Consider the following 12517-nt stretch of genomic DNA (forward strand, 5'->3'; position numbering starts at 1 on the left):
AACTGCCCCTGCAAGCAGCCCGATGGCCACGGCAAATGAATCTTCTGGAGCAGCACACTGGGAATCATGGAATGGTTTGGTCTGGAAAGGACCTTAAAGCTCCTCCAGCTCCAACCCCTGCCATGGGCAGGGACCCCTTCCACTGGAGCAGCTTGCTCCAAGCCCCTGTGTCCAACCTGGCCTTGAACACTGCCAGGGATGGGGCAGCCACAGCTTCTCTGGGCACCCTGTGCCAGCGCCTCAGCACCCTCCCAGGGAAGAGCTTCTCCTTATCTCCAACCTGAACTTCCCCTGTTTCCATTTGAACCCATTACCCTTTGTCTTGTCACTCCAGTCCCTAATGAAGAGTCCCTCTCCAGCATCCTTGTGGCCTCCTTCAGACACTGGAAGCTGCTCTGAGGTCTCCACGCAGCTTCTCTTCTCCAGGCTCAACAGCCCCAGTGTTCTCAGCCTGGCTCCATAGTGGAGGTGCTCCAGGCCCTGATAATCCTGTGGTGGCCTCCTGTTTTGGAAGACACTAAAGAGCAAAGTGTGCTACAAAACTTACTTTAGCACTGAACCAAACCAGAAAAGAAGAGCACAGCAAGAGCTGCAGTAGCACACAGCAGCTGTTGTTTGTGTTGGTGGAGGAGTCGATTCAGAGGCACAAGACAATGGATCCTGTCTATGAGCATCTGTCTATCGCTCTTTGTTCATGGTGGCTAATGCGGCAGCTCCCACTGCTGCTCCCTCCCTGCTGCAGGGCAGCAGCACGAGTGGTGCCATTCCCCAGTGGTACCACAAGCTGCACACGAGGTGCAGCCTCCTCCTCACCGTGTCATCTCAGTGGGTGCTCAGCCACAGGAGCTGGAGGGCATCAGCTCACGAACAGCCCTCGGTCCGTTACCACGGCTGAGCAGTGAGCTGCTCCTACCAAAAACTAGTGTGAAAAGGCACCTTAAAGAGCGAGCCTTTCATGGTTTGAAATTCAATGCACAACCCACTGCACACAGGACTTCTTAAACCTGGATGTGGTTTTATATGGGAAAACACGAACCCTTTCCCCCAGAACCTCTGCACAGCGCTCAAGGTATCAGGGAGATGTGGATTTGCTCCACAGCCACTCTATGCACAGGGGGTGGCTGAATATGCACTTGGCTGCCCTCAGAGCTGGAGCTCAATCCTGTCAGCTCCTCCTGGGTGCTGAAGGGTGGTTGTCAGAGGGGCTGGACTATTCCAAGGCTGCTCTGAATGCTGCAGAACTGTGTGAGTAAGAAGTCTCACTGATGAGACAGGCTTTGATGCAACATCTCTTTGGCTATGAAGTGAATTCCCAAGAGCCTTTACAAGAGAGGCAATCTGACTGCACGCACCACACGATCCCACCAACACCTCTGGGCATGATCCCAGTGAACTCGGACTGGATTCACAGCTGGAACATTTCTAGAAACCCTACCATAAAAACCTAACCTCCTTCCCTTGCCCTGACACGCTGCAGGGAGGGAAATGGCACCAAATGGCAGCATGTGAACAGACACACGTATAAATCCTGCCTATAGACACCACACCCCATGATCTCACAGGTTCATGCTCCGATTTGTTCCTTGTCCGTCATTTAAGCTGATGACTTGTTGCACAAATCCCATCACCCACCCTGCCCTCAGCTCCTTCCTGAAGAGAATGGAGGAAGAGACTTTTATAGGGGAGAAGCTGGGACCTCAGCTCACTCCTTGCTGCTTTAGTGAGCCCAGGAACCACAGCAACAGCAGCTAGCAAAGGAATCGTGTATTTACTCCAAGGTGATGCTCTGCTCTAAGCACCTAATGCAGTTCACAGGCATTTAGGCACCTCCCAGCAGGAGCTCGAAGTCAAAGGAGGTTCAAGCCTTTGTGACCATGTATTTAGAGTGTGCACTTCAGGCCAGGACACTGCTCCACTGTCATTGTGCAGAGCTTGGAAATAAAGGAGCATGACAGCTACAGACCCTGCTCACTGCTAATAAACCCACTGCTGTTCATTAAGCAGGACAGCATCACCATGAAGTATCTGCACACGGGGACAGCCTCACACTGGCAAAGGGTTTAGATCAGCCCACACGACAGCTCTACATGAAGACTGAGCAAGATCACAGGCTAGGATAAGGGATTTTAAGCCATGGAAGTCACAGGCAACAACCCGTGCAAGCTGGGGATATGGATCTACTTCTGCATGTTGTGACCATCTTACTCCTGCTCTGAAATGCCTCTCCTTGTCCAAATACACACTTAAAGAGCCACATAAAACTGGTCAGGAACAATGAGATGTACGAGAGCAGCAGGCACCCGGATGCTAAAGAGGAGAATAGCTGGGACACGAGGTGAGCTGGAATCCTTCACACTTGATGGTGCTAAACTTGGCTTAGCCCCTACCTCAAAGACCTTAGAAAAGAGACTCAGTGGAGATCAGAGAGGAGTTCACTGAAAACTGAGTGTAAGGAGTGTGTGGACACAGACTCTGCCATCCCTTCTGTAAATCAGGGCCAAGGCAGAGCTTAGGAAAGGCCCACAGGACTCATGTTATGTCTGCACTGATCTCAGCTTGAAAGAAGCAATGATCTGCAGTTAACTGTTGTCTCTGAATTCACCATGCAGCTTGGCTGGCTGTGGCAACAGCACAAGGGTGAAGCCTGAGTGGAAACAGAGATGTAGCCTTCAAAACCAATAACAAAAAACAACATTTGGAAGACCATAATCAGTTCTCAGGATGCTGCTTTTCAAGTAGTTTTGCATCTAGATACTGCAGGCAGCATTCCACAACCAGCACTGCAGAAGGCACCGAAGAGTATGCACAGAATCATAGAATAGAATCCCAGCCTGGTTTGGGTTGAAGGGAGCTTAAAGCTCCTCTAGCCTGCCACGGGCAGGGACCCCTTCCACTGGAGCAGCTTGCTCCAAGCCCCTGTGTCCAACCTGCCCTTGAGCACTGCCAGGGATGGGGCAGCCACAGCTTCTCTGGGCACCCTGTGCCAGCGCCTCAGCACCCTCACAGGGAAGAGCTTCTGCCTAAGAGCTCATCTCAGTCTCCCCTCGGGCAGGTTCAAGCCATTCCCCTTGGCCTGTCCCTGCAGGCCCTTGGCCAAAGCCCCTCTCCAGAACCTGGAGAGAGACACTCACTGCTGCTGCCTTGTATGACGCTGTTAAACAGATTTTAACAACTGGGCACATTATTCCCTCCACTGAACATGCCGAAAGCACCCTGTATTTCATGAAAGAAAGGTTAATCTGCTGCTTAATCTTCTCTGGTTTGTTTTTATTAAAGCAGTAAAAGCTCTAATCCCAATAGTAAGATATTCCACTGAGTCACCTCAGATCTGTATTACTGCCCACCGATGTGTCATCACTTCTCTTCCAGCTTTTCCCCTTCTTTACTTGAGCTGCCGCTGCAGGGAATGTCACAGCTCCATCCGGTCCCTGGGCTCACTGGGACTAAGGTGGCATTTGTGCCCCCCAAAGCCTTGCAGAAGCTTTCCCAGCTCCAAGCAGGGCACACACGGTGTTCAACTTGTTCCATTCCACACCCTCAAGTGAAAATGCAAACCCTCAGCTCAGCACAAGTGTGTGAGTTACGTGTGACACATCTATTGTGTAAGTGGCAGAGCAACAAGCAAGGTTAGCTCAGGAAATAGCCCAATTCCTGCATCTCCAGGACAATGAATGCTGGAATCTGAGTCACTTCAGAAAATGTGAAAAATACCAAGAAACCCTTTAATAGCAAGGGTTGTGGCTAATAGAGTGGTGTAGTTAAGAAACCAGAATGATTTCCATGCTGACAGCAAGGATGCTTTGCAGTCTGTAAGCATCCCCTGCATCTTTAAGATATACTTAGCTTTTTAGAAGACCGCTTTTCTTCCGACTTTGGGTTCCCTGCTGTATTTCTTTAAAAGAGGAGAAATTCAACCACATTAGGGTAGGTCACCTTATACTGGAGCAGGCTGCTCCAAGCCATGTCCAGCCTGGCCACTCACTGCTACGGGAGTGAGTGCCACTGACCTGATTAGAAATGAAGCTCACGGAGCAGCAGCAGAGCAGCTTAGACTTACGCTTGGTTGTCACTATCTAAGGTTGAGCCCTTAAAACAGCTTAATGCAAAGGTCACCTGAGGTGGCTTATGCCCAAGGTAAGAGCGTGGACAGTGAGCTGTTCATGCAGCTGCCCTCCTGTAAAACACACCTTACAGGAATCCCTTCTCAAGCATTTACCTCTTTGTGTTGTAGGCTGTGTCTTGAGGTGTTTCTTCAAGCAGGGTCACGTAGCCCAGCGCGCACGTGAGGATGAAGAGGACTGTTAAGGTATGAGCTCTCCTACAATGCAGAGGACAGAAAATTGGCATCAGAAAGCAGAAGAACTTCGATCCATCAGTGAAGCCTCAGCCAGCCCAGCACACACACAGTGCTCCACAGCACTAAAGCTGTTTTATGGATTGCACAGCACAGAAAGCAGGGTTTTCAATGGCACTAAATTTAGTTCCCAGCCCATTGTGCACTCGCACCGACAGGAGCCTGCCACAAGGACAGGTCTTGCCCATGTTCCCCTTGAGCCTGGAGTTGAGGAGGACTTGGGCAGATGCTTGCCAAGTGACCAAGAGCAGCTTGGAAAGCCCAGCACCACCTGTGCTAACAGAGATCCAAACCCATCAGGTCCCTCTCCTGCTTTGTCAGGTATGGACCTGGCAGTGCTGCTGCCCCGCTCCGTCCAGGCCAGGTAATAAAAACTGCAGCACACTAACAATGGAACAGAAGGGAATTCACTCCAGCCATGGGAATTGTGCCTTACAAGGAAAAGCAGCCATTAAACCCCCCCTTTTCTGAATGGGACCAGTTGCAATTGGAAGAATTGTGAAGCTGCCTCTAGATGCCTTACTTCCTGTAGATCGTGCTTTCATCCCAGCTTGGATCTGAAGGGCAGGTACAGACTCACGGCTAGAAGTGGGTGCCCACAGAACCAGAGGTTTGTACTTGCAGAACCAGAGGTTGGTGCCCTCAGAACCACATGCAGCTATCTCTGCACAAGGGGTTTCTGCTGAACCAGCTCTGCCGTGCCAGCCAAGCTCCCCAGCAAAGCCTGGGGGTTGCTGATCCAGGCTGTTAAAGCGTGCAGCTGGCTGGTGTAACACACTGGTACAGGCATACTGCTGCTGTGTGTGCAGCCACAAGCTCACACTGATTTGGGTAAAGCATTTGGGTGTGAAAGGAAAAGAGCCAAGTACCCACAGTCACACCAGGAGTGAAGAGGGGAACTCACTGCAGCCAGCTGATACCACACACATGCACCTGCTGACTACAACACACACTGTTCCTACACTGCTCTGGCTGCACTGCCTTTAATTCCAAGGTGAACACCCCTTCCCTAATGAGAAGCCATTTATTGTTGAGTGGAAAACTTCTCTGACCTCAGCTCAGAAGCATGGGAAGTCTTAAATGGCCATTTAAGATCAAACCATACAGACACAAGTCTGTTTTCGAGGTCTACACAACATCTCTTTATAGAAGCAACTAAACACAAGTATAAAGCATCAAGCTTAGAGAACTGAAAAACGGAATGAAAACGACTGTGATGGATATTTGTACATACTGGCTCTATTTACATTTTCTCTTTATATTCTACTGGAATAAAAGCTAGCATTACATTTCCATTTTATACCAAAAGACCAAAGTTTGTACATGTTGTACACTGCTCAATAAACCAGAGCTCACTGAGGATTGCCAAGCAGCCCACTGACCTACCTTCAAACACCAACGCCAGTAACCCGCCTAGAACTGCTCTGAAAGTGAAGGTAAGCACTACTGTGAGCTACATTTTCTGCCTAATCCCACTCACAGCCACTACTCACAGTATCCTTTTAATCCCACTGGAAGACACATGCAATACCTCATAAGCAGATGCAATCCTCTTCTGCCACTGCTGGAAAGGTGCTGGGTGTTTAACACTCTCCTCCCTGGCAGTCCCCAGGACACACACTAACCAGCTCCAGAGGGAAAGCAAGAGGGCCTCCGAGCATTCCCAAAGTGAGGAAAGAATCAACGTGTCCAAAAGCCTCCAAATCCCAAGGTGGCTTCACAGGACAAGCTTCCTGCTCCACGGACGCATCCTGCCCTGGCCGAGCCGCCCCGGATGCTGAAGCCCAGGTGATTCACACTTCACATACCTCACATTCACCAAGAGCCACGTGAGGAGGAGCCTGCTTGGAAACCTGCGGGAGCTGAACATCTGAAACCCCAGCCTCTGAACGGAGGCACCGCACCGGGGCCGGACGGGATGCTCGGATTCACCTACATCAGAGCACGCCCTTGCTCGTTGCATTTACACATGTATGCAATACAGAACCAACCTGCATGCTGATCAGAAACAAAGCTCACGGTAAATGCAAGGCTCTGCACTGCATTTTACCTGCTTTATTTTAACTGTCTTGAAACTAGTACCTAAGAGGCTACTAAACTAAACCTAGAAACGCTGACTTCCACCCGATCATTTCACCTCCTGAACACCCAGATGAAGTCAATGACCTTTTCAACGCATTCAGCATCGCGTAAATTGCCAAAACTTCAGTTGTGAGCATGTCCTCACTCAGACAAACACATCTAGAAACCTGCCTAGTAGAGCAACGATGGCCTGCTTCCATCCACCCTTGGGGGGCATTGGCAGCAAAGCACGTGGTCAGTGTTGGAGCACGTCATGGGTGCTGTTTTCCTTTATTACTGGTGCTGCAACCATCAGCTTGGAACTCGGGAGGCTCCTCTGTTTCATGGGGAACAAGAGGCTCTGCATCTCCTCATGCTCCTTTCAGCTCAGTTCTCACCTCCAACTGAAGCCAGATTCTCTTGCAGCAAGTGTTCAAGATGGTTACTCACAGAATCAGAGCAGTTTGTGCTGGAAGGGACCGAGACCTCATCTCAGTCTCCCCTCGGGCAGGTTCAAGCCATTCCCCTTGGCCTGTCCCTACAGGCCCTTGTCCCAAGCCCCTCTCCAGCTTTCCTGCAGCCCCTTCAGGCACTGGAGCTGCTCTCAGGTCTCCCCTTCAGGAGCCTTCTCTTCTCCAGGCTGCCCCAGCCCAGCTCTCTCAGCCTGGCTCCAGAGCAGAGCTGCTCCAGCCCTCGCAGCAGCTCCGTGGCCTCCTCTGGCCTCGCTCCAACAGCTCCAGGTCCCTCTGGTGCACATGTCTTTTCAGCCTAGCATGAAGTCCAGAAGCCACAATGAAAGCTCTTCTCCATCAGTTTGCTTTCTGGGAAGAGCACGTTGGCAGCTCCAACCAGGAAACTGCAAGTGTGACAGTGATGAGAGCTGCCAGAGGCAGCAGAGCATCACACAACCTACCTGCCATAGGAACAAAGGGAGGAGGGGAGCGGAGGGGAGGGAAAGGGCAAGTAGCCACAGGTACACAGGGTATCCACCACAGCTGAGTGTGAAAGCAGAAATCCACATCACCTGGAACAAGGCAAGAAGTGAAGCAGTTACAGCAGCCACAGAGGGAACAGAAACACGAGGGAAGCTGGGAGGAATGAACCTGCAGGAAGGATTGGTTCTGTCTCCACACACTTACAATAACCCAGCAGCAAACAGCACACACTAAGCACAGCCCAGGTGGGCCAGCACTGCAGGGGTCAGCTTTCCTGCACCAGCATTTCCCTGTCCTTCTACACCTCCCCTCTGCCTCTCTCCTCGTTTAAACCCCAGGGCATCCAAGTGAAATAACGCAGGTTTCCCTGTCACCGACACCAGCATCCCAAGGGAAGCGATGTCCCCCGGTGAAACCAATCCTGCACACTCCTGCCACGCTGAGCCTCTGAGTTCACCACTTGCATTGCTTCTGGTAGCGGGGCCTGCCTTTGCCCGCCCCTCACAAGCACGCCCAGAACCTCGCGTTGAATCCCACCGCGTTTTCCCATGTTCCCCTTAAAAATTCCTGGAGCGTGCTTACAGAAAAGGCACCGATGCAGGACCACAGATCCAACCAGGTGGAAAAGAGCCCTTCAAGCTCATCCAGTCCAACCATTGCCCAGCACTGCCAAGGCCACCACTACCCCACGGCACTGAGGCCTCATCTCCACGCTGTGTGAGCACTTGCAGGGCCGGAGCCTGCAGCGCTGCCCTGGGCAGCCTGTTCCAATGCCTGAGCACCCTCTGGGGCAGGAATTGTTCCTCAGCTCCATCTGAACCCCCCCGGCTCCATCCTGCTCACGCCACCCTCAAGAGACGCCCACCCTGCCTGTGACAAGGGTCAAACACTGGGTGCTGACAGCGAGGGATGAGCCTGGCTGGGTTCACACCTGCAGGGCCCTCCTGAGCACAGCACGGGGGGGACGCAGCGGGGCCCTGGCCCCACGTGCCTCAGCCAGGGCAGCTCTGCCCGGGTTGGATGCTGAGGAGGGAGCCAGCAAACAGAGCAGAGCCTCTGCAGTGGAATGACACGGGATGCTTCCCATGAGCATGAGGATCGCTGCCTTGGAAGGGCTGCAGCCAACCCAGCCTCTGCCACCTTGGACATCTCCGGTCTCCCTGAGCCTCAAGGTCCTCTCCAGCCCTCAGCACTCCGGGATTCCCAATGCTGTATTTCCAAACCCGGCTGCTCTGCATGCACGGATCCTCATTCCCAACGGAGCGTCCCTGCGCTGGCCATCGGGAAGGATTTCTCACAAGCCCAAATAAACCAAAGCACCCAGGCAGAGGCCCTTTCCTTGCTGCATGCTCCATGCTCTTTGCACTGACCAGGCGGAAGGAATTCCTACAAGGCTGTATCAGCCCATAGAGAGTCTCCCATCACCACTTCCCTGGGTTTTTCCTTATCTCCCTTTTTAACTTAAACTCCCTGAGCTGCACAGGTCTCTGCCATCACACTAGAACGTCGTGACCAACGCCACAGCCACATGATGGCAATGCAGAGACAGGACACATTAATAACCAGCAGAGGACACGAAAGGTAATTACATTCAAATTAAAGTATAGCTTGGCAAAAGCAACTAAGGCAGAGTCACATCGTAATGTGGCGATGAAGATCTGCCTGGCAGCTCCCAACACCTCTAAATCAAGACGGATGCCTTGCTGCAAGGCTTGGGTTAAAGACAGGCTCTGAAATGCACCCGGCAATCAGGGGCACACAGGTATTAGGAGGGAAGCACTCGCAATGTCTAACTGGGTGATCCCGAACGGGTAACCCAAGGCTGGGCTGGCATGGAACACCCCAGACCCCCCCCCCGGCCTCGTGCTGCCTCTCACTGGCTGCCGGGAGGGGAGGAACGTTTGCTCTTCTCTGCAGGAGGGTTGCAGCACACCCCTGCATCAATCACTGACGAGGGCAGACAAAGCAAGCCACCCTCTCTGCAGGCAGGCACCCACCTCCTCCCTGGCTTTAGGCATCTGCCACAGCCCCTGCTCACGGTAACAAACCCAGCCTTCACCGGACTCGCTTCCACACAGTAAAGTCCCATAGCAGAGACCTGCAACACATCAGCACCCGCTCTTGTGCGGGTTACAGAAGCAAAGCCACAGGGATGCTGTAGAGTGCTCGGGGGGGGCATTTAACAACCCAAACCAACCAGCCCAGGGCCTTTCCCATGCTAGCTCAGGAAAAACATCAGATCCACTGTGCTCACCCCATACAAAAACTGAGTCAACATCTCGGCCACAAAGAGCCCCTTTGTTTGTGCTCAGAAGCCGATTCTGGAAGCAGACAGGCAAGAAACAATCAAAGGTACTGGGAACAACAGGGAACTGCCCAGAGCACAGCCTGCCAGGCAGGCCTGGCATTCCCAGCTCCTGACAGCTGGGATCGATGCTTGGAAACGAGTTCAGGGATAAAGGTACAGAAACCACCAACGTGCTCCATAAAGCTCCTGCCTGGTCCTTTCCCAGCGACACAAGAGCTGTCAGGACACACTGGCTGAGCAGTCCCACCTCACAGCTCAAACACAGGATTGCCCAGCTTCAAGAGATCGAGACTGCATATGAATTATATAGCATTTAACTTGTCATTCCAAGTTCAGGCATTATACATGTAGATATTATATCGCATGTAACTTGTTATTCCAAGTTTATGCATTAGATATATAGATATTATATAGCATTTAACTTGTCATTCCAAGTTCAGGCATTATACATGTAGATATTATATCGCATGTAACTTGTTATTCCAAGTTTATACATTATATATATAGATATTATATAGCATGTAACCTGTGATTCCAAGTTTATGCATTGATATATAGATATTATATAGCATGTAACTTGTGATTCCAAGTTTATGCATTAGATATATAGATATTATATAGCATGTAACTTGTGATTCCAAGTTTATACATTATATATATAGATATTATATAGCATGTAACTTGTTATTCCAAGTTTAGGCATTATATATGTCAATATTATATAGCACGTAACTTGCCATTCCAAGTTTAGGGATTATAGATACAGATATTATATAGCCCGTAACTTGTCATTCCAAGGTTAGGGATTATAGATGCAGATATTATATAGCCCGTAATTTGTCATTCCAAGTTAGGTATTATAGATACAGATATTATATAGCACATAACTTGTCATTCCAAGGTTAGGGATTATAGATACAGATATTATATAGCACGTAACTTGTCATTCCAAGGTTAGGGATTATAGATACAGATATTATATAGCACGTAACTTGTCATTCCAAGGTTAGGTATTATAGATACAGATATTATATAGCACGTAACTTGTCATTCTAAGTTTTAGCAGGAGTTACATGGAGCAGGGACCTGAAGCACCACTTTTGCCCGAGGATTGCACTTACAGCAGCAGAATTCCCTTTGCAAACTGAACACTTCTGGAATGATTCCTGACAGCGTCTACAAGTCCCGGGCTCCTGAATCTGCCAAACTGAGCTACGTGAGAAACCTTATCCCAGCTTCTGAACTTCAGAGGGAAAAGGCATTTTCCACACTTCAGAGACAGAGGGCATCTACTCCCTTCCGCTCCCGTTTTCCCTGAGCACCTCTGAACACACAGCACAAGAGGAATCCCAGGGCCACAGGGATAAATCCTTCCACTGCATAAGCTCCATTCTCAGCCCCTGTCAGAACAGACTCACTACCAAGGAGTTCCTCACACACTCGGGGCTCTTGGGCACGGGTCTAAAGGAACAGCAGGAGAAGCCCGGAACCTCTGACAAGCTTTAAGCTGCTGCTGCCCGCACGAGGGACACGCACTGCTGGGGGAAAGGAAGCAGACAGACGAGCTAAGGGACAAGCTGCTGACACCCGTGTCCTCGCTGCCCTCGGGAAGGGACGAGCTGGCAAAGGAGAAGCTCCTCGGGGCGCTCGGCCCTGCAGAAGAACTGTTCATGGGGGCAAATGAGCCTCACATACAGCCTCCGAGGCCAAACCTTCACAGGGAGCAGACGGCCCCACAACAGCAGGGAGGTGCAAGGAGGGGAGGTCACACAATAAACCCAGCATCGGGTGTTTTTAAGGCACCACAAGACACCAGACAAGAGCCACCTCAGCCAGGCAAGAAGAAAAGGACAATTTTACCCATTTTCCATTTATAAGGAGGCTCCACTCCGCAGGCTCGGCAGGATCCAGGTACTCAGCAGCCTACATGTGCCAACGCTAACGGGTGCTCCAAGAAAGCTCCTCTTCCCTCAAGACGAAGATGTCCTCGGCAGCACCTCCGTATGTCAGGCTTGTGCAGAGCCCCCCCTGCGACCCAGCAGCATCCCAGTGCTCCTTTGCAGTGTGCACTAGCAGAACTATCACCTAGAACCAGCAGCTTCATCCACATCAACACCCTCTGCTCCACTTGTGCCCAGGCAGGCAGGGAGAGAGCCAAGCACCCTCCCCCTGCTGCTCCTTAATGTCAAACTGGAGCCAAATCACATCGCCCTCAGCTCATGTTCCAACAAGGGACCTCAGTGACAGCCTGGCCGCCTTAGGCAGGGAGGACGTGAGGTTAACACGCACAGGAAACCTCTGCATGCATACACACGTGTGCTGAAGGGCATTCCTGCAACAGCTCCAGCAAAGATGGGGCTTAGAAGCGCTTTTCCAGGTACAAGCACATCCCCTCCTGCGAGGATGGAGTTTAACAAAACACTGTTTTACCCCATGGCCTAACAAACAGTTACGGCTTCTGCATGGAGCGTGCCCCAGGACCACACAGAACCCCTGACCAGCAGGGCTTTAGCACAGCCGGAGCTCTCTACAGGGCTACAGGAAAGGACTGGGCAGCAAAAGGCTTCTTCCAAGGCTGAGGGAAGGGGGAAAAGGTGAAGCCCATATAAATGATCACAGAATCAACCGGGTGGGAAAAGAGCTTCAAGCTCATTCAGCCCAACCCTTACCCCAGCACTGCCAAGGCCACCCCCAACCCATGGCACTGAGACCTCGTCTCCATGGTGTGTGAGCACTTGCAGGGCCGGAGCCTGAAACCTGCCCTGGGCAGCCTGTTCCAATGCCTGAGCACCCTCTGGGGCAGGAATTGTTCCTCAGCTCCATCTAAACCTGCCCTGGTGCAGTTTGAGGCCGTTTCCT

General features: G+C 51.4%; 1 protein-coding gene across 3 annotated transcripts in view; it reads right to left on the bottom strand.

The window, feature by feature from the left end:
* Positions 1 to 12517, bottom strand: part of PTDSS2 (phosphatidylserine synthase 2) — a 38914-nt gene that overhangs the window by 25798 nt on the left and 599 nt on the right. The window contains exons 1-2 of one of the 3 annotated variants that reach the window (XM_061450985.1): positions 11519 to 11659; positions 4217 to 4318 (exon numbers count right to left, since the gene is read on the bottom strand). In XM_061450985.1, the coding sequence (XP_061306969.1) occupies positions 4217 to 4318; positions 11519 to 11529 (113 nt within the window). In that variant the 5' untranslated portion in view covers positions 11530 to 11659. Of the gene's footprint in view, positions 1 to 4216; positions 4319 to 5885; positions 5906 to 11518; positions 11660 to 12517 lie in introns of those variants that run through there. The other 2 variants (XM_061450986.1, XM_061450984.1) reach the window with 2 other exon arrangements.

Source organism: Pezoporus flaviventris, unplaced genomic scaffold (genome assembly GCF_033815535.1).
Source record: "Pezoporus flaviventris isolate CSIRO_AGI_PZ_B2104156 unplaced genomic scaffold, CSIRO_AGI_Pfla_v1 ptg000012l, whole genome shotgun sequence".
Lineage (NCBI taxonomy): Eukaryota > Metazoa > Chordata > Aves > Psittaciformes > Psittacidae > Pezoporus > Pezoporus flaviventris.